The sequence below is a fragment of the Esox lucius genome, chromosome 14 (assembly GCF_011004845.1).
Source record: "Esox lucius isolate fEsoLuc1 chromosome 14, fEsoLuc1.pri, whole genome shotgun sequence".
In the NCBI taxonomy this organism is placed as follows: domain Eukaryota; kingdom Metazoa; phylum Chordata; class Actinopteri; order Esociformes; family Esocidae; genus Esox; species Esox lucius.
This window is the reverse complement of record NC_047582.1, coordinates 11,181,602-11,206,370: the sequence shown is the minus strand read 5'-3', so window position 1 is coordinate 11,206,370 and position 24,769 is coordinate 11,181,602. Positions and strand designations below refer to the sequence as shown.

The 24,769-nt window shown below is 42.1% G+C and overlaps 2 protein-coding genes and 1 long non-coding RNA gene across 4 annotated transcripts; 2 read left to right on the top strand and 1 right to left on the bottom strand.

Annotated features, from left to right (window-relative positions):
• Nucleotides 1–1,086: 1,086 nt before the first annotated feature.
• LOC105025174 (ran-binding protein 3-like) lies at nucleotides 1,087–19,198 on the top strand. Its single transcript, XM_010895691.4, has 14 exons — nucleotides 1,087–2,567; nucleotides 12,106–12,164; nucleotides 12,257–12,287; nucleotides 12,403–12,471; nucleotides 12,764–12,826; nucleotides 13,337–13,402; nucleotides 13,557–13,654; nucleotides 14,139–14,239; nucleotides 14,516–14,588; nucleotides 15,527–15,611; nucleotides 15,771–15,898; nucleotides 16,114–16,234; nucleotides 16,968–17,303; nucleotides 18,108–19,198. The coding sequence occupies exons 1-14, from the start codon at nucleotides 2,354–2,356 to the stop codon at nucleotides 18,152–18,154; spliced, it is 1,491 nt and encodes a 496-aa protein (XP_010893993.3). The 5' UTR covers nucleotides 1,087–2,353; the 3' UTR covers nucleotides 18,155–19,198.
• LOC109616550 lies at nucleotides 11,571–17,117 on the bottom strand. The gene is made up of 4 exons (XR_002197735.2): nucleotides 17,030–17,117; nucleotides 15,517–15,866; nucleotides 14,484–14,507; nucleotides 11,571–12,246 (listed from the first exon to the last, which is right to left on the bottom strand). It is a non-coding gene; the product is annotated as an uncharacterized LOC109616550 (long non-coding RNA).
• A 301-nt stretch (nucleotides 19,199–19,499) lies between the features above and the next one.
• Nucleotides 19,500–24,755, top strand: nadk2 (NAD kinase 2, mitochondrial). 2 transcript variants are annotated; one of them, XM_020053740.3, is made up of 12 exons: nucleotides 19,500–20,598; nucleotides 20,888–20,976; nucleotides 21,082–21,170; nucleotides 21,341–21,422; nucleotides 21,554–21,637; nucleotides 22,154–22,293; nucleotides 22,514–22,598; nucleotides 22,769–22,912; nucleotides 23,081–23,136; nucleotides 23,255–23,308; nucleotides 23,400–23,523; nucleotides 23,610–24,755. In XM_020053740.3, the coding sequence occupies exons 1-12, from the start codon at nucleotides 20,362–20,364 to the stop codon at nucleotides 23,746–23,748; spliced, it is 1,323 nt and encodes a 440-aa protein (XP_019909299.1). In that variant the 5' UTR covers nucleotides 19,500–20,361; the 3' UTR covers nucleotides 23,749–24,755. The 2 variants fall into 2 exon arrangements, with proteins under 2 accessions (XP_019909299.1, XP_010893991.1); XM_010895689.5 differs by having other exon boundaries at nucleotides 19,503–20,598; nucleotides 22,817–22,912.
• Nucleotides 24,756–24,769: the final 14 nt, after the last annotated feature.

Here is a 24,769-nt window from a genome sequence, read left to right as displayed (position 1 = left end):
GTTTAAGGATTAAAAGTCCCCACAAAGATATTAAAACCTGAAAACTGATCCCCACAAGTTTTTTGGCAGTTCTCCAAAAGAAAAAACAAACACTATTTCTAGCTTTAATGTTAGGTTGGGGGAAGAATTTGGAATTTAATATAGTATTTGAATTGGGATTACTTTTAAGTTTAAGCATTACCAGTTTGATCTGGTTTAGCTGCAAGGGCCAGGTTACATTTTGGCATTAAGTTTAGGTTATTGAGATTACAGTTAGAACTAGAGTAGGCCTGTATTGGGAACATGGACTAATGTTTGCATGTGTGTGTGTGAGTGTGTGTGTGTGTGAGAAAGAGAGAGAGAGAGACAGAGAGAAACCTGTATTACACATATAAATCAAAAAAACTAAAGAAAGACACTACATATTTGTACAACCTCACTAACATTGAAAAGTACCATCTGAATTTTTTTTTTGAAAAGAACATGGAAAGCACATACGTTATACCAATGTATACACAACGTCAACATCAGTGCTTAGTCACATGCAATAACAAGCACAACATGCACACAGATAGTCTTTCTGAGCACAGAGCATTTGGAGCCCTCCACGGCCGCTGCCCGCACACAAACAGTGGAAAATTCCTCCCGCTCCTACTGAGCATGCTCCAAAAACCAGCCTGTTCCAGTCCTGCACCCTTCACTCAGAGGCTGTCCCAGTGTCATCATGCATCACGGTCACCAGTTGAAAATCTCACGTGACAAACGAGCAGGCACCAGCTGTGTGTCCGAATGCTGCTTTGCATTTTGATATGTGCCTGTAATCCATAGGGACACCTTGTCAAAGAACGCTGTTGAGGTATTTAGCGTTTCGTAAGGATTTCCTTCTGTGGTCGCTACCGTTCTGGATGACAGAGCTCATATGTTCAGAAAGGCATGCTAAGACTTAAGCCCATGCTGCGTCGTAGCTTATATTGGTTAATGAAACAGAGACTTGTAGCCTAAAGACGGCAAACAGCCAACGCTTCAACCGTGAGAATGAGTCACCGGCCCTCTCCTCTCCTGGTTATTAATAGCTATGAGCACTGGACTATCACCGGGTGACACCAAGTTAGGATGAAGGCAAGACAGACTGCATCAAAATAGTTTGTGTAATAAGTCTTATTATGAATCTACTTATTCTGTGAATCAACTTTGTCATCACGTACAGTCGTGTCAATAACAAATAAGCGCAGCTACTGTGGGAGCATATTTCTAAGCTGAGGACCGTGGTCAGACAAAGGCTACTCAGAAATTAAGTGGCAAATAAGTAGCTCTCACTTATATCCTCCCTAGTACACCAGGTCATTGAAAAGAAATTGAAAATATGTCTTTCAAATTATTATGCTCAGCCTGGACGCTTTCCTTTTTGATTTGGGCCCAGAATTTATCAGCAATTGAATACAAGCTCTCTCTTGAGTCATCTCTCATTAGTAGAAGTCAAAGTTCAAGTCAATCATATTGCAATTGCCCAAGCCACAATAAGGCATCTTACGAAACCACTTTGAGGTAGTTCTTGCAACAGTTCACAGAGCTGCTTACAACTCAGTTACAGTAGGTCTTGATACCCAGTATGTTGTAACGCATTCAGCCACTGGAGTTAAACTCACTCTAGACTATTATTTTATATATCTAGGTAAATTAATTTAGTTTTATGGCAGATTTGGTTTATTTGCATTACCTACAATCTCCAAAGAGATTCACTGGAGTTAGTCAAACTACAATAGATTCCTGTTGTTTAGCTACGGCTTGGTAAGGTTACAGTTGGGGATATGTTTAGAATAAAGGTTAAGGTTAGGGTTTGTTAATTGTTGAAATGTTAACTGATAGTTTTAGAGCAACTACAATTTAACTTTTGGGACCAAAGTTTTACTGCCTGGGCTTTCAGGATGGGAATCTGTAAAAGCACTTAATGACAACAGCTGATGTAAAAAGGGCTTTATAAAATAAATGTGATTGATTGGTAGCTCAGAATAAGACATAATTTTTCTATCGATTTAGTTTTTCAATGCCATAAAAAAGTTTCATCATCGCTGTACAGTCAGTGACTGAACGCGGTGCTCTGGATAATTGTGTCACTCAAGCCTTACCCCGCCCACATTTTCCAAGCAGACCCAAGCCAGACGCCCACATTGTGGCGCCCGCTTCGTAGTAAACGTCCATTCAACCACTTACAGCAAAGGCTACGTGACAGACAGCTGAGTCGAGTGAGAGAATAAACAAATCCAGAGAATCAAGCTTTTGACAGCAACAGAGCAAAACACGATTATCTGGGTTATTGTCCTCTCTTTTGGGCTGTTTTCATTTCACTCGTTTATCGCAGCTTCGTATCGGAGGAATGAGAGGGAATCTTTCCCCGAGCGAAGACACATCAGGGTATCCTTCAATGATGCCTGTTTCGGACTTCCATGCAAAGCTTCCTGGTACTGCGGAGCCGACCGAGGAAGTGTGTGGAGCAGGAGGAGCTGTCCCTTGTAGATCGCCGACAGGGAATGCCTCGCGGGGGAAGCTCTTGGGTGATGGAGGATGCGCCCAGGCGGGGTGGTTGAAAGGTAAGGTTGTCACTGCGTTTCATCTTTTTCAAGACGCTTCCATGTCTTAAATGCTAATAAATGATTTTGAATACATTTTTATACTTGAATATAATGAGGGTTTGTTTTTATTGCCATAATGCCTTACATCATTGATATTTTCCATGTTGACTCCCAATAAGATGAAATGCCATAGTACTGCCTTGCCATAGTACTGAAATAATGACACTCATTCAAACAGAACTGTTTTACAGTGTCTCATGGAAATATGATTTGTTTCCGCTTTGATTTTGTGACATCTGTATTTATTAATTTTATCCACACACCATAACCCTGATTTAAAATATCTAGGTTCTTCATAGGTCCGTAAATTGACCTTTATAGTGCCCATGCAGTGCACAAAAGCATGGACACAGTTTCCGTGGTCTCTGGTCAGGTTCATACCTCAGGCTGGTAGAGGTGACATCCATACAGCTCATCAATCAGCACTGACATTATGTTTCTGATGAGTGCCTTCCCACCACTCTGCAGCATAGATGCATTTTAGAGTAGTCATCCCAGTTACCTCTCACTCTATGGCTGGAAGGGAAACACTTGGCACGATGTCCTGGGAATTGATGCAACAGGATGCATGCGTGGTTCTCAGTAAATGAACTGGTAGTATATTGTTGTAGTTTGGATCTTTGTGGGCCTGCATCTCACATCTTGTTGATGCTTTTCAACCAAGTCGGTAACCTTTCGCACATCTCTGTCTAAGTGAGGGATGAGTTAAAATTCGAGGGCAATGAAGTGGGCGTTCCCTTGGGTAGGGTGCCGTTTTGTGGATGGGACATTAAATGTGACTTTCTGTGGTCGCTATATATTCCAGTGCAGGTAGAGTAAGTATAAGGAAGTTAACCCTGGTGTTATTGGTAAAAATGTAATCTTGTTCTCAAATCTTCACATACTCCTTATCATCACTAGCTTCAACTTGACTGATTCATGCCCTTTCCTTCCTCTGTAATAAAACAAATTGTAATTGTAAAGTACTGTTGTTACTATAGAAAAGAGTGACAGCCATATGACTAAAACAGAACCAAATGGAATCAAACAGGGAGAGAACTGAATATTTTTTCCCCCTGTAATTAATTTTTTGTTTCTAAATCTTTTCTGTTTCCATTACAACATGTTTTGGACAAATATTACATCCTAGATCTCAGGTCAGAAGGAGAGGTTTCAGAATACACTTGGAAATGAAAACAAGGACCAGATCAGGCTAGCTAATTCCAGTTTTCCCTACCATGCTAACAAACTAACTAGCTCCAGTCATACCCAATGACTAGGCTCTTTCTCAAGTTCCCCCTCCCTCCTTTAGAATCCATTTCCCTCTGGCCTATACAGACACTCTCCTCCACTTTCAGAACTTCCAACATAAGCCTGTTCATGTTTCTAGCTAAGAGATGAAACATACTAACATAGATAATTCTGTTACAGGGTAGGTAAGAAAAACATTGACCAGAGAAGCGGAGGAGATGCATGGGTTTCACAGGGTCTCAACAAAACCGAGCTGGTTGTAGATGATCTCACTGAGGTCAGGAATGCTAGATCATTACCAGTATTTTCATTGATGATTTTTGGCCCATCTGTTTGCTGTTGAGAGGAAAACAAGCAGGCTCAAATTAGTTTGAGCCAGAGGAAGAGGTTGTCCAAAAGTAACTATATTATAGAAGATTAACAACATAATTTATCATTAAACCAAGAATGTTCATTGGTATTCCCAGGAAAATAAAGTGCTCAAATGTTATTTTCCCCTACTGTTTGAGTATGTCTGTTTTCATCTCAAGCTGCAGAGTTAACGAAAGTATGACCAATGATTAATGATACTCTGACAGCTAGTTCAGTGTAGATATGTTTTTGCCCATACTTGGAGGTTGTAAGTAGCTTCACATTTCTATGTGATATAGCACCACTCCCTGTAATAGAGGCCTAGTCTGGTTTATGGACCTGGGAGTCAGATAGCCCCCTGGGGATGTTCAGAGGTGTGTGGGAGTGGGTGTTTAGACTTTCAGACCCTTGGTTGGGGGGGGGGGGCTTGGTTGGAATATGGGGCGCCAACAGTGAAATGCTTTTTTGTGTGGCATTTCCTGTTCGACATTAGCTACAACCCAAACATTTTCTCTAAAACTGTATTTGTGTCCTTAGGCGCGTTAGAAATGCTTCTTTTGTTATATCCAATGTCTGCAGCCATCTGCCAGACCATTAGGCTGGGATGCAGCTGTACGCCAGCCATGAATTCTGTTCTGTGGCCTTTCAATTTGGGTTGTCCTTGTGTAATCCCCGCACCCTAAATGAAGCCCAGATGTGCTGCAGTACTGAGCTATTGTTGTGTTGTTGGACGATCTGGGAGCGGTTACTGTAACCGCCAAAAGCCCCACTTGGGCCCAGGGCCAGTCAGAGTGTGTGTAGGAACAGAGCCCCTCTTCATTTCGGCCACGTGACCGTGGGTACGCTCTAATAGGGCGGTCGATGGGGGCAAGGCTGAGTTACGGGGAGGACGGGGGCTCGGTGTGGGGTGCCGGGGGGCACTGCATTGTTCCCCCGGGGTGAGTGATGTGTGGGCAGCTGCTGCTTGTGTCACTGGTTGTTTTTCCTGGCCCTCTGCCCCTCTAACGCCGCCTAGCCAGGGGTGCCATTCTGGTTGAGTCCAGAGTGGCCCAGTCTGAGGTGGCTTGGTGGGGGGGGGGTCCCTTCCATTCCAACTCCGAACTGAGACATGGAAAGTTGGGAGAATGTGTGTGCTCGTTTATTGTGTGTGCATATTTGCGTGTATGCGTATGTGTGGATGTGTGCGTGCGCGCAAGTGTGTATGTATGCGTTCATGTGTGCTTTCATGCATGCATGCGTTTCCATGAGTAATAGTCTTGGGCTCTTTCTCAGGGCAGAGGTTTGTGGAGTCCTGCCACCGCTGGCAGAGTTGGTTATGGCGTATTCAGTTTCTGCCAAAAGAGAAGCACACAGCGTCTTTATGGGCCAATTCAGTTATCCCTAGCCCAGGACAGAGTACAAAACAACTTTAACAAACAGTTCAGGCCCTGAAAGTCTCGAATACCTTCCAAAACCTGAACCCATGGAACATCAAACAGTTATACCTTATTCAAAATCTGTACAGAAAACAGATGCTAACCAAATAAATTTATTACCATGGAAAGTCCACACTGAAAATAACTTTGTTTTAGTACTGAACCCCTGCTGTAGAAAGACATAGATAAAGTACTGTATAAACCCCTGCTGTAGAAAGACATAGATAAAGTACTGTATAAACCCCTGCTGTAGAAAGACATAGATAAAGTATTGTATAAACCCCTGCTGTAGAAAGACATAGATAAAGTATTGTATAAACCCTTGCTGTAGAAAGACATAGATAAAGTACTCTATAAACCCCTGCTGTATAGAGACATAGATAAAGTACTGTATAAACCCCTGCTGTATAGAGACATAGATAAAGTACTGTATAAACCCCTGCTGTATAGAGACATAGATAAAGTACTGTATAAACCCCTGCTGTATAGAGACATAGATAAAGCGCCACACAATAAAGACGGTTGTTCCTTCCTCATAAGATCTGCGTGATTTAACTGTGAGCCAGTACTGAAAGGTCATACATGCATTTGCTATGTGTAGGCCTATATATACATATCGACAATATGGCTGTGCGTGTTTTGCAGTAATGCGGGTGGATTAGCTGTGGGTTCAGGCGTACGTGTAACTGTGCATGTGTGCCTGGCGTGTTGGTGTTGGATTTTTCACGTCATCACAGGCTTGGATGAAAGATGGTGTGACAGAGAGAGAGCCAGCAAGAGAGAAGAGAGAGAGAGGGAGAGAGGGAGAACAGTGAGAGAGCTCAGCACACAGGCCACATGACTCAGACATCTCAATACTCCATGATGAATCAGCACACACAAACACACACACCGGCATCCATCACTGTTAGGAGGCTAAACGGTTTTATCAGAGGACAGCTCTGTCTTGGTTAGATACCGTGATAGATGTATTCATTCTCTTCGAGAGGTTTTAAGAAGGATGCATAATTCACTCCTAGAGTGAGGATGAACAAAGGCATTGTGTTTACAGTTGATCCCCACGGGAACTGTTCTGAGTTATGGGGTGTTGTTTCAAACCAGAATTAGATAAAGGATTCAGTTAGGTCATTAACACATAGACAGAACTCTGATAATATTCCAGGGATTTTCTAATGTCCTTTTAAGCCCCAAGCAGCTTTGCTTAATGTTTTTTTGTTTGTTTCTGATGAAACAAAGACAGTTATAGATTTATTGACTACTAAAAGAACAAATAAAGAGATTTGTTTAAACCCATAAAAGAACCTTGTGATCCGTGATGTGAACGGCTGTCATAAAGACTTCCATACCTACTCTCTGATGCCGGAGGGAATGTTCATGGAATACTGTGTCGATTTTTTTAAGTAGTCATGTGTTTGATTGGATGGAGAGGGAGGCAAGACGGGGGAGAGAGCAGGTGGCCGGAACCAAAGTCATGATGCTCGAGGCAGGGAGCCAAATAGTCTTATTACGTTGGTGGAATTTCTCATGACCTCTGTAAGAGCTGCCTGACCTCTGTATGAGCTGCCTGACCTTTGTAAGAGCTGCCTGACCCTTGTAAGAGCTGCCTGACCTCTGTATGAGCTGCCTGACCTTTGTAAGAGCTGCCTGACCCTTGTAAGAGCTGCCTGACCTCTTTATACGCTGCCTGACCTCTGTATACGCTGCCTGAACTCTGTATAAGCTGGTTGACATCTGTATGAGCTGCCTGACCTCTCTATAAGCTACCTGACCTCTGTATAAGTTGGTGGACCTCTGTATAAGCTGGTTGACCTCTGTATGAGCTGCCTGACCTCTGTATGAGCTGCCTGACGTCTGTATGAGCTGCCTGACCTCTGTATGAGCTGGTTGACAGCATATGTAAAAGCTGGTTGACCTCTGTTCAAGGCTGACCTCTGGACACAGACCTATGATAACCCTAAATTGTAACTAACAGCGTGTCTCCCCCAGACAGAGGAGTGCAGAAAGAGGGGGGAGTGAGGGGCGGGGGGGGGGGGCAGGGGTGAAAGAAGGAGAGTCAATATGGGGGAGATGCGATGGGTGTAACAACATAACTGAGTTGGCTGGGCTGACCAAACTTCTGGAAAGAGGGCAGACAGTGTAGCAAGACATGAGAGCAAATGATGATCACCTGTACATGCTGTTATTTTAGTATATGTTAAGAGTAGTAATCACTCTTCTCTGGCACTACTTGGAGAGTAATGTAAACTGTCATTCCTTCTCTGTCTACTCGTTAAGTCCTCAGACTTGAACAGGGGTTAGTAATAGGTTGTGTGGGATCTTACTTCCCCAGTAGGTCACAGACGGGATTACTGGGGCTTGTGGCCGAAATAGCGTCCACTGACACGTTACTGTACCTCCTGGCTTTCAAGGAAAGCTGAGCAGCAGCAGAAATGCGAAAGATGCAAAACACGTTCCGGCGGCAAACGTCAATACACATCACACTTTCGTGGGCACATATTAAACCCAGCCGTGGACTACAGAAATCCAGCTCAGTGGGGACTGTCAGTTTAGCCCGGGACTGAGCTTAAGATGTGTCCACCATTCTGGCCCACAGTGAATGGTCCACACTATTATTCTGCATCTGGATGATCAGTAGTCATTGCACAGTATGCCTGGGGCTGCTCCAAGTGATCATCAGTCACGGGCCATGAAGTGTGAACATCATGACCCCCCGTGCCCAGAGTAAGCCCGGGCAGCACAGAGAGCCACAGTGCTCAACGTGTGAATTAGCACACCACAAGCCATTACTCAATGGCTCCAAGTACAGTTGATAGAATTAGGTCAGGTCAGTGACAGTCCCCGGGTATTTATATCCTCCATACAGGTCTGGACCGGTCTCAGTGAGTCGGACCCAAAGCCAAGCCTTGGCTTCTTCTGCCTAGCTGGGCAGCACACCCACTAATGTCCCATCACTCATCCCTGCCACGGCGGACCTGTCCCCAGCTCCCAGAGCCCCCTTGGGTGTCTGACATAAGAGGCCTTGGGTGTCTGAGCCTCCATTCATTAAGATGAAACATTGGGGAGGAATGATGATTGACATCTCCAGGACTGCGGGCGAGCCTATAGAACATCACTCTTTGGGCCCTTTTAACGTGACTTACCAATTGCATTGTTGGATCATTGACGTGCTGTTAGCCAGCCTGCTAGCATAGTGGAGTCTGTCGATAGCATAGCATAGTAGTTAGTACAGCTTTACCTATTGCCACTGTGACTCGTTCCAGGCTGAGAAAAGTTAAACAAGGTAGTGCTAACAAAAACAACCTTATTAAGATAAAGCCTTCCTCCACCTCGGTCACAAATAAAAATAAAAATGACTGTATCACCTTGCATCTCAAAATGGGACTGCTAAATGTTCGATCCCTTGCTCCAAAGGCAGTTGCAGTAAATGAATTATTCTCTGATCATAAACTAGATGTTATTGGTTTATGTAAAACGTGGCTAAAGCCTGATTAATTAATTGCCTTAAATGAGGCCTCTCCTCCTGGTTATACTAGTGATCATATCCCTCGTGCATCCCGAAAAGGAGGGGGTGTTGCTAATATTTATGACAGTAAATATAAATTTACTCTCAAACACATCACTGATTTTCATTCTTTTGAAGTTTTACTCATGAAGGTTAACCAGGCCGATAAATCGTTTTACATAGCTACTATTTATAGGCGCCCCAGGCCATACACAATGTTCCTCAATGAGTTTCCAGAATTCTTGTCTAACCTTGTAGTGATGGCAGATAATATTCAAATTTTTGGCGATTTCAATATTCATATGGAAAAGTCCAATGATCCTCTTCAAAAAGTCTTTGAAGCCATAATTGACTCAATGGGTTTTATCCAACATGTCTCAGGTCCAACAAATTGCCACAATCACACCTTAGATGTAGTCCCGTCACGAGAAATAGATATTTTAGATCTAATAATTTCCCCCCAAAATCCTGGATTATCGGATCACTGTCTTATTACATTTACGGTTAAAACAAGAAATCCACTTGCTCCGCAAACAATGAATTTCAAAAGCTGTACTATAAATTGCCGTACTATAAATAAGTTCGCTCATTAACGACAGAGTAAATAAATCTGTAAACGATCAAATCGAGGATCTAAACTCAACACTGTGAAATACATTAGACACAGTTGCACCACAAGAAATACGCAACAAGAAACTTGCTCCCTGGTACTTTGACAATACTAGAGCACTTAAGCAAGCCTCCAGAAAATTGGAGCGAAGGTGGCACTCCACCAAGTTGGAAGTGTTCAGACTAGCCTGGATAGACAGTACACTACAATACCGAAAATCACTCACGTCTGCTCAATCAGCTTATTTCTCCAACCTGATTGAGGTGAACAAAAACAATCCAAAATGTCTCTTCGATACAGTTGAAAAGTTAACAAAAAAGCAAAGCTCAACAAGTGAAGTGGGTCTTCACTTTAGTTGTAATGAATACATGAACTTCTTTGATGAAAAGATCATCACCATTAGAAAACAAATAACTGACTCCTCCTTAAATAGTTATGGTCCTCAAAATCTCAGTTGTCCTCAAAATGTCCTGAACCTCCCTGACCAGGTGTCAATGGGGACACTTATATTTTTTGATACCATATTGCTCGACACATTCACAAAATTTGTAACGAGTTCTAAACCCACAAACTGTCAGCTAGACCCGATTCCAACAGGAGCTATTTCCTGTGCTAGGTCAGCCAACGCTGAACATAATAAATTGATCCCTTTCCTCCGGATGTGTACCAAACTCACAAAAAATTGCGGAAATTAAGCCTCTTCTAAAAAAATCTAATCTGGATCCCGACATATTAAACAATTAAAGGCCAATATCGAACCTCCTGTTCCTCTCAAAAATCTTCAAAAATGTGTTTCCCAACAACTGAATGCCTTCCTGAAGACTAATAACATTTATGAAATGCTCCAGTCCGGTTTCAGATCCCATCATAGTACGGAGACTGCACTGGTGAAGGTAACAAATTACCTTCTAATGGCCTCAGACAAAGGTTCCGCATCCGTCCTGTTGCTTCTTGATCTTAGTGTTGCTTTTGACACTATTGATTGCCGAAACCCCCGTCTCAGTTCCAAGGTCTTAAGCTGCTATAGTATTGTGCTGGGGAATTGGGTCAGTTCTCCTTCCCCACTAAGTTCTCCTTCTCCACTATAAATCGTTGTTGATATGAGGAAGGAATTTTCTGAATTTTCCCAGTCTCCGTTTTAAACTTTAGAAGGACATGAGGTCCTGGTCCACACCTGCGGAGTACCTGGTTTGGGGGGCCTGTTGCTGTCCCTGTCCTTGTCCATCTGGTCATACTTCTGACCTAGTCTAAATTTAAATAGACTCTGGATTTAGCCCACATGCATTTATTAATTATTCCAATTGGACTCTTAATATCTTACCCGGCAAAGCCAGAAGAGGACTAGTCACCCCTCTGAGCCTGGGTCCTCTAGATTTCTTCTTAAAATTCGGCCTTCTTAGGGAGTTTTCCCCCAGCCACTGAAATTCAACACTACTGTTGTTTGCTCCTTGGGATTTAAGGCCGGGCGTTTCTGTAAAAGCACTTTGTGACAACTGCTGTTGTAAAAAGGCTTTATAAATACATGTCATTGATTGATTGATTGTGACGATTTATTTTGCCGCTGTGACATTTCAGGTTCTTGGCTGTATCAGTGCATCAATGGATCTTTGGTAACAGGTTGTTTAGCTGGCTGTGTGTGTGAAGGGTTAATTGATGTTTATTCTCCTAGCTTGGCAGTTTAGATGACTGGTGTAACAGCGTGTGCTGTTTTTACCATTTCGTGGTTATTATTATTATTTTTATTATTTCTGTTTCAGTATAATCTTTTTTAACTCAGTTACGGTTGAGGTCAGATTAACTTGTGGAAAATGGAAAGAAATGACCAGAGTCAGTCAATATGAAATGCTGTCATATTCTTGGGTTAGATGTTTATTTTGGAGACAGTATTTACAATTTGGCAGTGGGTACTCTTCCTTGGGGTCCAAGCAGAACGTAACACAGCACAATACGGTTATAGATAATAATAAACATGTTAATATGGGTTATAATACACAGTACATGTAAATATATGTAATGGCACACAATACATGTGAATATACATAATAATAATCTATAGTGCTATAGGCCTTCATAAACATAATAATAAGTACATGATAAAGTATGTGTATCTCTTCAGAATATCGGCAGATGTTACACAGCTAGGGTTGCAAATAGAAAAAAAACCATGATAAAATACTTGGTGAGCTGCTTTGCGGACAGAGAAGGGTTGGTGTTAATTAGGTCACCAGAAAAGGGTCACAATTTATGGCTACATCACAATAAATGTTGTGGTTTAAAATGTTTACATTTGAAATGAAAGAAAATGGAGGACTTCAGTCATTCAGTCAAACTGCAACAAAGGCAATTCTAATAACTGTGCTACTGGTGGTTTCGTCCCCCTCCCCACAGAAAAAAACGTTCTTGCCCCACCGATGTTCATCTTCCAAAAGAACTCTGCAACCATGAAGGTAACCTGTATGTCCTCATAGTTGGTAGTGTGTACAGAGGATGGTGGCACTGAGAAACGTGGTATACACTGAAATCTTCTTTCTGTTGACAGAGAAGAGCCGAGAGATGGGAGGAGAACTCTGGTGAGTGTTGTTACTTGCCACAGCCGCTGCATGTCATAACAGGACGATTACATTGTCACTGTCTACATGCAAATACTAAACTGGGTTATTCCTCTTTTTCCTCTTCTTCAAATAGTTGGAATCAGCTCAAACAAACGAGTCAGATCGTTCACCTACCCGAACCCCAACAACAGAAACAGGAAAGGTGAGTGTACAAGGTCCATGGCCTCAATACTTTATCTTGATCTGTGAATTGTTTCGTTTTTTCCACATTTCCTTACATTATTAATGTAAGGAATAATACACACACACCCTGATAATGAAAGGAAATAATGAAGGAAGTCTTTCAAATGAAACTGGGACTTTCTAGAATGATTGGTCTGTGATGACAGTGTGGTTATTCCACCTGTCAGTGTTCTGCATGTCATGTTCCTGTAGACTCAACGCCGGCCGCCGGCTAACATGACCACTCTCATTTCTTCCGGTGTCTCCGATAGGCTCCTGTGACAGCGGTAGACGAGTGCGATCAGGTTCCCTCTCTTTTCCCCCGCCGCTTCCAGGTAAACAAAATCTATCACATGGATCCTGTTGTCTTTCCTCTCTAAGACGTTCTCTGTGCCATACGATCCCTCAGAAAACAAGTAATACGTTTATTCCTTGACCCGCCTTAATATATCTTATTAGGGCGAATGATCTGATCTTTTAAAAAAGAAGCAATGCTTCATCAGCGAACGGTCTTGATGGGTATTCCGTCTGTGTTCAGTGGCAGTATTTGCTTTAGGTCCAGTCACACCATTCCTGTCAGGGGCCTCACATTCCCAGAAGGCAGTACTCGGCAGCCATTTCCCAGCAGCCCCTAGTATCTCTTTCGCTTGTTCAGTTTCGGTGTCACTGCAGCCTTCACCTGCTCCTCACAAATCACCACCATGAAACCTCACTGATGGCTGTTGGCTCTCATGTGGATGTCACTTTGACATGAGTCTGGGTCACGTTTAGGCTTTCCCTATGTAGTACACATGCCTTGGTGTGGAAACCTTTTCTGAACAGATCTCCTCTCCCCTCTCTCCTAGTCTCAAGATCGAATATCTTCATGCCTTCAAATCTGTGCAACCGGAACAGCATTTCACCAAACACAGGTTTATAGGCTTTAATATCTGGTCTTGTGTTTTAGTGTCCTGAACTAGTAGGACCACCAGTTGTCTGAATGACCATTAGTTCATCCATTTAATAGTACGTCTATCTTTACTGTGCTTCTCACTTTCCTGTCCCTCCCTTCCTGGCTCTGTGCAGTGTGCCCTCTGAACAGGGTGAGACGGTCATTACTTCAGCCTGCACGTCTTGTCTGCCCCGAGCCTTGGAACGTGTCGTCACAGCCACACCAGTCTGAGGTATTCCACAGTTCCCTTCTGCTTCTCTCTCTCTGGTCTCACACCCTTCTGTTAGGATCACGGCTCTGTCCTCCTGGGCAGGTCCCTCTGAACAAGCAGCTATTGTCCCCGAAAAGGTCTTAATTCGGAGTGAATTGAAAAGTGTCTTTTGGGTAAAACATTCGGAGACATTGAACACTTTATGAGCTTTAAAATATTTAAGGACTTCGGTCTGACTTCAGCTGTGGTGGTGCCATTGCCTAAGGGTATTCAAACCACAAAACCGGTTTGAATTGGTCTCAGAAGACCACACTGTTATTGCTAAATAGCATTCTCTCTACTCCCAAACTTGCCACATCCAGACACAATTTTATTATTTATTTTTTCCGTTGATGCAAGAGTTAAGTAGACTTTTGGACTCAAGTGGCCACTACTGTAATTTATCAGAAATACAATAGGACTGTAAAATAATATAATACGTTTTGCATTTCATTTTTTCATTCAGGTGAGCAATGACAACTCAGATGATTGCTGCAGCGTCACAACTGACCACTCCTCACCCCTTGCGAGTGTTTTACATCCCCAGACATCCCCTCAGGTTTTCAGGTACGCAGGCCACCGGTTTAAAAATGAAAGTAGGAATGTTTCACTGGAATGAAGGAAGTGGTTTTGTACATATACTGGCTGAGATTTGGTTCAATAGGGTGTTGCGACAACTTCCTGTACAGACCCAGAATGGGTTGGCTTGCATTTAATCTGACTGGGTTGTGTTGAGTTGTTTCCTCTGTCAGGGATATGTGGGGTGAGAGACCTGGCTTAAAGCACAGATGTGGTTCTGAAACATGCTGACCTTTCTTTTGACCTCTTGTTCACCCTTCTCAGGATGAAGGGAGAAGGTTCCACCTCAGACAGAGTCCAGTTTGTATTTGGGGAAAATATGAGTGAGAGAGTTTTGGTGAGTTTAGACTTTCAGAACAGCTCCACTAACATAAGTAAATAATAGTAATTTGTATAAGATGACTATTAAATATAGTTGTGGCTAAAACTATTGGCAGCCTTGCACTTTATTCAAATAATGCATTTAATTTAGAAAACTGATGATATTCTGATGAAAATATTTTGGTATCCACAAATGCATTTATTTGGTTTGCACCAAAGAAATTCATATAATTTACTAAATCTTGACTTATTCCACAAAGATGACCCAAACAATATTATTGGCCCCTTCTTGAAGCACCTTAATAGAAAAAATTACTCCTTTCTACAATATCAAACCCAGTGTCAGAAAGCTGTGTCTCTGTTGAAGGTCATGACTCTTACAGCAGGATATTGAATCCAAACACACTTTTGGGGGGGGAAAGCACCCAGGAATGGTTTAAAACAAAACAATTGACTGTTGGGAGGTGGCCTGCAATGAGACCATATCTACTGTAAATTCTGTTGAAAAACTGTGGAGAGATCTGAAAATAGCAGTTGGGAGGCACTCTTCAAATCTGGGAGAACTGGAGGAAATTGGAAGAGTGCGTCAAACCGCCAGAACAGAGTTGTAGGAAGCTCATCCAGGAAGCAAAAGGCTATGCTACAAAATATTGGGTCTAGAGGGTCAATAAATATGTCAATGCCATTTCTGTTCATTTTCTGAATTATAACGATATAATTGCTTTTGAATCAAAATTAAATCTCTGTGAAATTAACAGTGAAATAAACAACTGTGGAGACCAAACACTTTGGTCAGTTTCCACTGACCTTCAGTTATAATGTGAGTTATTTGAAGAAAGTACAAGCGTGCCAAAACTTTTGACCATGACTGTATATGATGTCATCACACTTGAAAGGTCTTTAAAAAACGTATTGCTTGTATAAAAACACTGTCACTTTCTCACCCTTGAATAGAGACCACAAAAATCACCCAGCAGTGAAGATTCTGATTGCAGCTCTTCTGATTCGGAAGCCTCTATCTTTGAGTCAAGCCATGAAGGTAAATCATTAGTCCTGCAGGGCCACAGGTTATGCGCTGGTTCAATGGTCGGCCAGACGAAGGCCCCAGAGGGCCAGTCATACGCCTCGTATCTGAAAGCAATTTACTGCCTCTCAGTGGATGTCTTTCAGAACTGCAGATTTCTGTTTGTGTCGTTAGGTGCTGGGTGGAGCAGTCTGAGGGAATCCGCGGCAGCTTACACTGCCTCCTGTAGGAGGCAGCGTGTGGTCAGGCTCCGGCAGGTTCAGCTGCTCACTGGGGAGGAGAAGGAGAGCAATGTGGTCCAGGTGAGGCAGAGAAGATACAAAACTAAACTGTCATCTCTCCAAAGATCTCTCCAAAACTAGCCCAATATGTTTCTATATATCTATGGGTCCTGTGGACCCCCCCACCAATATGCACGCCAGCACCACTTCCCAGTTGTTAGGGCTGTGGCATCTCTCTGGGTGAGGGCATGTTATGTTGTACTAAGAAATGGTAGCCTTCTTCCTATTTTTTTTAGCTGTCCTGTAAACTGTTTGTCCTGGAAAAGAGAACTCAGTCATGGACCGAACGAGGAAGAGGTGTCCTGCGACTCAATGATCTAGCCTCAGGGACCAAAGGAGAGCTGCAGTCCAGGATAGGTGAGTTCACCATTAATAGGAATTTTGTTTGTGGAAATGCATTTTAAAGGTTTAGTATTACATTGTGATGTCTGAAACCAACAGACACAGACATGTTTTCCTACTTAGTCAGTAACATTTTCCAAAAACTGAAGGCCAAACTTCCCATTATGTGCTCATTCCTTATCTGTTCTCTCAGTGCTAGTACCAGACCCAAATATTAGTCAAGACTATACATTAGTCAAGACTATAATCCTTCTAGGTATTTTTGTTCCCCCATTGCTAGGCTGAGGTCATAACATAACTCAAGGCTATGAACAATCTGGATTAAAGTAAATCATATATTAGACAAAGCATTATCTCTTAGTGATAATCCAAGATGTGGCCGAAGTAGGCCTATATCTGCTCCCTCAGTGTCAGATATACTAGTGGATCATTGTTTCCTCAACATGTTTCTGTACCATTCTAGCAAGACAAGCATAACTACAAAGAGGTCAGGCTGTAAACTCCCCTTAACATCCATCGAACTGGTCTCAAAGACATACAAATGATATCAACAAGTTCATAAGGCTCTACATTGCCAAAGCCCTGAACTAGCCCGTTGAGATCAGCTCAGGAAAGTTTCATGTGAAATGTAACCGTTCCTAGCATCATGAGGAAGACCATTCCTGTCACTCTGCTTCTTCATCTCTCTCATCCTCTGTGTGTATCGTATACTGTATGCATCACACCTGCCTTCCTCTGATCAAAACAGTGATGAGGCACCAGGGCAGTCTCAAGGTCATCCTCAACACTAAGCTCTGGCCACACACACACCTGCGTCGCCCTGCCCGTCGTAACCTCCAGGTGACAGCCACCGATATGGAGACTCAGGCCGTTCGGGTGTTCCTCATCCAGGGCAGTGCCAGGGATGTGGCTCGCCTCTACGTAGCCATTCACCACCGATTGGTAGCCCTACGGGCCAGTGAGGTGGAGGCCGCAGGGGGAAGGACCAGGGATGGGCACTGTAACAGTGAGAATGAGGAAGAAGAAGAGGAGACACAACAGCAGAAAAGAGAAGAAGGGCTGCTAGTGACACGACTGCGACCTGGTAAGAGTGAATAGTGAGCGACAGGGAGAAAAATGTACACTTACATGCAGTTTTCTAAGATGACTTTGTCTGGGATTATTCCTCAGTCTTTCCTCCACACAGTTGCATGTATACACAACTGTGTTTCCGTCATTGTTTCTCCTGTGGTAAGGAATGTGGGGTTATAGCATGTTGAGTAAGGGAGATCTCATCTTCCAGTGAATGTCTAGTACGTAGTCACGTGTCACTAATCCTTAGGCCACATTCCAGAGGATAGGAGCTGGTAGCAGACCGTCTCGTTGATTGACAAAAAAAACAAACACATATAATAACCACAAAAAAAAAACATGTGAGTACCAGATGGATCTGTCATCATGGTAGATTAAATTCCTAAAGGTCAGAGACCAAAAGGAAAAGGTTATTAATTTTAAATCATTATGAAAAAGAAAAGAGAAGATTGCAGAAAAGAAAAGTATTTCTTGCTATTATCTAAAACAATAATCCATCTGGTAATCCTTGCTACAATGTCTCCTTCAGCCTCCTTGAACATGTATGTCAACAAGATGCCCAAAGATAAAGCTAAAAATAGCCCTATATTAACTACCCCAGCATAAATCATATAATAGTGCTGGGAAATGTCCCTTTGGGCCATGAAAAGACGTTGTTTCCCTGGAGGAACTCAGTAGACATCTAGATTAAATGAGAAAGCCTCCCGAACAACCAATATGCCAAATTCCTCATTGTTCATTTACTGGAAAGGAAAAAGATTGTGAATTATGTTTCACTTACGTAATCTCATAATCTGTCTGTATCTGTCCTTTGCAGTGGCTTGTGACTGGGTACACAGTAAACCCGGTTTGGATTCCTGGTGACATGATGTCATATCCTGGCCTGGTCTATGCCACAGTTTTCGGTGTCATCCCATCTGACCTGAACAGAGCTTCTGACCCTAATGGAACAGTGGGACAAAACATGAGCAATAGCAGGAAAATCAATACTTGTATCTGCTGCGCTGCCATGACTGCCTTTTGCCAAAATAGATGTAGAAACCTATATTTGTGATGTCTTATGTAGATAAATACTCAACAGAAGCTATATTTGTGATGTCTTATGTAAACAGATTATTTTAAAGATGTCCTTTAAGCTGTTGTTATGCTACCACATTACAACAGAGGGAACCGACAGTAGATTTAATGTCTGATTGAAGAATATTTTTGGATTCAACAAGTTTTTTGATTTTCTATTATGATTGAATGAATGCAAAATCTTCATGCAAGTGCTATGTGTGGCTGAGGCACCCACATTCAACTTTGTAATATTCCCAAAGGTTTTGTTCTTATATATTTATATTATAAGCATTGTTTTGTTATATTTTTAAGTGCTTTAAATACTGCTAAAGATCAACTGAATGATGTGAAAAATCGCTAAGAAATTATTTTATTACAAATATTAAATGTATCTTCTTATTCCAACTGTGAAACAAACAAAATAGCTTTACTGTTAGCTGTTTCATTTATACAGTACATTACTGAAATAAACAAGGCTGTGATATGCTTACCTTTCCTCTGTAGTACTAAATGCATTTTCCTGCCTACCTCTATATTTACTGCAAATGTGAGGAAATATTGACATGTTTAATGGAATTTAAGTTATCTTACCCTGTGTTTTGTCATCAAGCAACTAACTTAAAAGGGTAATTCTGGACAAAAGCAAACATGACTAGCATCTAGTTCATATTTTGATTTGTATATCAATCTGTTTCTGATAATATCTATATGTTATATGAACTGTTCGTTGTGAATGATAAAAACAGATTTTCTAATACAACTTTGGAATTTAGTATAATTTTTTGACTTGGTTGTTGAGATGCTCCGCTGATGATGCTAACAAAAAATAAAACAAAGGTAAACCACTCACTGGACGGTGTGTGTGCCAAATAAATAGCGTCCCTACTGCTGTTTTTCTGTAATTAAACTGGTGAGGTTTCATTCATATTGCTGTCACATGTATCGTTTTTGTCAGGTGACAAAGGAAAACAACAATGCTTTAGCTCCACCCATAGGTGAGCACGTTGTTGTGCCAGAGAACGTACAGAAATGAGACGTCCGACTTGGAGACACGCCCCCTGTTGTTTTTTTACCGTCTTTGCGTCTGGTTTGCTTTTTTTTTTGCCAGAGCATGATAACTCACTAGTTCAATAGTTAGGGCGGGGGGAAGAGGTAAGGGCGGGTAGGAGACTTACGTGTAAGAATGCTCTAGAGCCCAAACTGTTGTTTATCAGTAGGTTATCTTGCTTTCTGAACAGTCTCTGAAATAACGTAAGGATCAGCGTTCGATCACTAGAGCGTGTGTTACGTGCTTCAAAGATGGTGTCGTGAGGTGTTGCTGGGTACTGTTGTTCTAGAGGTCTTCTAAGTCTCAATACATTAATTATTATCGTTTTTTGTTAGAGCTGCTTAGAGTCAGTGCTATAAGTACATAGGTTTAACCAAAGTAATCTCTGCAGGATTAATCGATTATTATTTGAATATGTGAAAGAGCAGTCGCTAGCAAGGAACGTATCTAGTTGGATAGGTTGTTAATGACTGTAAACTGTTGCTGTGTTTTGAACTATATTGGTCTTGCTAGCTAGACGGTTTTGCATTGAAATTTGACAGATTAGAAACTATCGTCAACTAGCCCGTGCTATCTACTGTAGCTGGATAAGATCGTGCGTGACCTTCCTTGCTCCCAGGTGGCAAATGTTACAGACAAAATAAACGTGGCTCCACAACTGCCATTCATGGCTAGTTGCCTTAACAGCTTGTGTAAGTGAAACAGATTACTGTCTAGACTTAAGGTGATTTGTTTTTAAGCTGATATAGCTAGCTAAGCTTGCTTGATCGTGCTTTGTCAATTCAGAACTACGCTAGCCAGTGAGAGTGGTCTCGCAGCATCTGGATTCAACGAGTTTAGTTAATGCATTAATGGACCCAAGTCAAACACCTGGGAGGAAGCTCAAGCTAACCAAAATTGACCGACCCATAATAAAGGGGACCAACAACAAATAACTATTTATAGATTTTCTTAATTCGCAGTAATGACTCACCGTTCATTTACAAACTTGCTTTACCTCGGGAAACGAGCTTTCACAATTTTGAATAGGCGCTCAAGTCGCCTTCCTCACGTCCTGATGGGGGCACAACATATTGCATCACAGGCTGAAAGTGGTTTCAAACCCTCCAAAGTTGCTGTGGTGACAAAGATGACGAGATATGAATTCGAGCAGCAAAGATATCGCTTTTCAGAGCTATCTGAAGAGGACCTAAAACAGCTGGTAAGACTAAGTGAATGGAAAACATGGTGATATAAATAATTATTGCTTTTAGTCACTTATTTGCTGATATGTTAATCCTTGACGGCAAAACAACTTAAACAGCTAGGCAACAGAACACATTAGTTGAACTTTCAATTCACACTATGGTGATTGTAGACCAATGGTTTTCTTGCTGAGGACGTCAGAATCCTTTTCAACGTTGAAAGTTGTATGATAATTCTAACTATCGGAATGTTGTTGATATGTCCAGATTTTGGTTATAGTTCGTTCATTTTTGTGCTTGTTACAGCTTGCGTTGAAAGGCTCCAGCTACCTTGGGCTTCTAGAGAGACACAACATCCACACCCGCAATGTGGAACACATTGTGGAGAGTCTACTGTAAGATTTTATACAAGGATATGGTTGTGGTGTGCTGTATGTAAGTGGCCATGGTTTAAAAGAAAATGTCCCGACAACACTAAACCTAGTCTGTGTTCTGTCTAGGAAAGAGGGCATTGAGGTGCGTCTGGTGAAGAGAGGTGAATATGATGAAGAAACAGTGCTATGGGCAGATGCAATTATTTCTGCAGGTGGTAAGTATTCCCCCATTAAGAGTTTGACAAAGATTTGTTTAGTTGCTGTCTCACAGTATAAAACCATTTCCACTGAATTGTAATCATGCTGTAGAGTGTTCGATGATTAGGTCAAAAGTTTTCCAGAAACCTTGAAATTAGCTCTGACCCTCTCTTGTTCCTTTTGTTAGGTGATGGGACTATGTTACTTGTCGCCAGTAAAGTTTTTAATAAAGACCAACCGGTTCTTGGGGTTAACACAGACCCTGAAAGGTAAGTTCTCACAACTAAATGGGTTGGTGAATATAAAAAGTTGACTTTTGTTGTGGAATTTTAAGTTTCTTTAAAGAATGGCAAATGGGGGGGAAAAGTCTAAGATTACAACCTTTTATTTTTGTAAACAGATCAGAGGGACACCTGTGTCTTCCTGTGCGATACACACGTGCCTTTCCAGAGGCTATACAAAAACTCTGCCGTGGTCAGTTCAGGTGGGTGTTTTCCTTTCACAGCCATTTTTTAAGTTCATACAATATTCTGACCTCTTCAACTTGTGTTGAATGTACTCAGACATTTGCCGTGTTCCAGAACTATTCATACTGAACGACACGTTTCCCTAAACTTGAGTTAGATTTTCTCCCGTTTAGAAGGTGTAGCGATGGGTGCGTTACAGAAATGTGACGTATTTAAAGGACTCATGCTGCTGGTAGTAGTCACCAACCCCTCCCTATTTTTCAGCTGGTCATTAAGTACGACACAGTTTCGTTCAATTGAACGTTCTGGGGAAAAAACTGAATGCATCTCCTGTCTTGCTACTCTGCCCTCTGGTGTTTCTGTACTGTGACATAGGTTTCTGATTTCAGAGACAGTCTTTTAATATCATGGCCCTCTACTGTTCCTCTGTGTTTTTATTCCTGACTACCACTCTCTTTATTGTTTTACTTACTAGACCCTTTTCTGATTCATGTCCTTCTCTTCCTGTCTGTTGTTGCCTTTACAACCTGCAGGTGGCAGTGGAGGCAGCGGATCCGTCTACACCTGGAGGGAACGGGGATAAACCCCACCCCAGTGGACCTGCATGAACAACAGCTCAGTCTTGAACAACATAACCAGGCTCACCGCATCACTCTTATGGAGGCCCAACGTAGTACGACCTCTTGGCCTTTGTCCGCCTCACATCTTCCTTTGTCTGTCTGTCTGTGGCCCTTGGGAGGGGAAGAATTTTTTTTGTGAACTTTCATGAATGATTTACATGTCCTCTCCAGTGGTCTGTCATTTCTTCTGCTGCTATTAGATCACGTCATTATTCATTTGTCAATAAGCCTTCTTTTGAGCAGTTCCTCTCTTAAGCTGTTTCTTTGGTACAGGTGAAGTCGACAGCTTATCCAAGCCCTACCTTCTCCCTGTCCGAGGCCTGAATGAGATCTTCATTGGTGAATCTCTGTCTTCCAGGTATCCTTGGTCAAACCAAGCCAGGGCATCATAAATCATGAGTGCCAGTTTAGCTGCTTGGCTCTGCTTGTTTTACCTTCATTACCCCCCCACCCCCCACCGCACTTCTGTCACCCTATCCATGGATCCCTGCACTGCCTCATTGGTGGATCTCTGTCCGTCACTCACAGGGTGAAGTGTAACCCCCTCAAACCTCATCTCACCTTCTCGCTCCATAGGGCTTCCTACTATGAGATCTCTGTGGACGACGGGCCGTGGGAGAAGCAGAAGAGCTCCGGTCTCAGTATCTGCACTGGAACTGGATCTAAGGCCTGGTACAACAATCGCTCAACACACACGGCTTGGCGGTTTATTTAAGATTTCTTGTTTAATATGTTGGTGTTTGCCAGACATTTTCCATAGAAAGCGGTGCTTCTTTTGATCGTTCTCCATGGCTTGAATGTCCTCTTCATGAGAGTCATTTTGTGTGTTGGCATCTACAGGTCTTACAATATTAACAAATTAGTTGAACAAGCTGTGGAGGAAGTGTTATGGATCGGTACGTCAGATCGTTTTAAATGTGTGAATTTCCAGTTGTAATTCCAAACAATGATCTGTGTGCTACACTGATAATATGGTCATGGACGTTATTCATGCATTTACCTGTATTTCTCCAGGAAAGGCAAAAACAGGTCTTGAAATTCCAGTGACTCAGGACCTGATTGAGAAGGGTAAGTTTCGATGTCTCCCCATCCTAGTGGATTCAAGAATGTTCAAGGAAAATGTGTCTAAATGAATCGCCCAATGCCTGTCTTTTTTTAGTGACTGATGAATACAACCGGTCGCTGGTGTTTGGTCCAGAGGAAAGCAGAATGTTCTTCAGTATCAGAGAGCCCATTGTCAACAGAGTATTCTCCAGCAGTCGCCAAAGAGGCTTTGCCAACAGGTACATTCTTTGTACAGTGCACATTCATCTTCTTTCTGTGTTACAAGTACCAGATCCTGCTTTGAGACATTTTTGATTTTGCTTAGGGTGTGTGTGCGCTCGCGATGCTGGGATGCGTGCATGGTGGTGGACGGTGGGACTTCTTTTGAGTTCAATGACGGTGCCATAGCAACAATCACCATGAATGAGGAGGACCAGCTCCGGACAGTTCTCCTGGAAAACTGACTGGCCAGCTAGCCCTAATCACAGTTGGAAGGGGAATTATGGAGAGGGGGCTGGTCTCATGTATTATTAGGACCTGTGACCTCAAAATGAGGTCTGCCCTTGTAGCTTTTTGGAGTTTCACAGAACAATATTTATATTCAGAACAGTGTTTTTGACTTTTGCATTGGTGTTGGCTGTGTTAGTTAAATTTCATTTTTTTCAGTCTAGTAAAGAGCAAGTTCACTTAAATGGTTCACTTGAAATACTGGGTCTTTTATTTTTATTTTACATTACTGTATGTGTGCCCTTTTCAGGTGATAAATACTTTGTACTCTGCTGGAGTAGTGCTTTTTAATACCCAGGTAGTTTGCCACGTGTAAGTATGCTTCCTTTCACTTATATGCACCTCCTACCAAAAGTAATGTTCCAAAAATGTAAGAAAGGGGATTTTAAGCATAGTAAAGAGGATTTTAAGCATATTAAAACTATCATTAGTTTAGTTTTTGTGTATTTATCAGTCAAAATAGTGCTAATTCCTGCTAGAAGGTTGAGAGAAGTATATATTTTTTGTATTAGTGGGCAAATTACAAAATACTTTTTTTAATTCAATATGGCTGGTTTATATATTTTTCTAGTATTTTGAGCTGATTGGCTTCAAACAAGTTGCATTGGAAAGTGGCGGTACAGTATGAAAAATGAAATGCACTAAGATCAAAACCAAAGGTGTTGTACTACTTAAGGCCTCTTAAGGTTCTGCTCTTCAAAAAAACAATATCTACTCGGGCCAGTCCATCATTTGACACTGAAAAGTATTTGGAAAATGCTCCTGAGTAAAGAGGAATGGTATTAGTTATGATTCAGAAATTATGGCAAGGTCTAATTGTAAACTCCTATTGTGTTGTGAATTCTGCCAGGGCTACCGTCTGTTGTACATGTACATGCTCCTTCTGATGCCAGGCCATGAAACAACCCCCACTGGGGGTATTTGTCTGGTTATTAAATGGTGTGAAATAAAAGTTTGTCAAATATTTGTCAACCCACA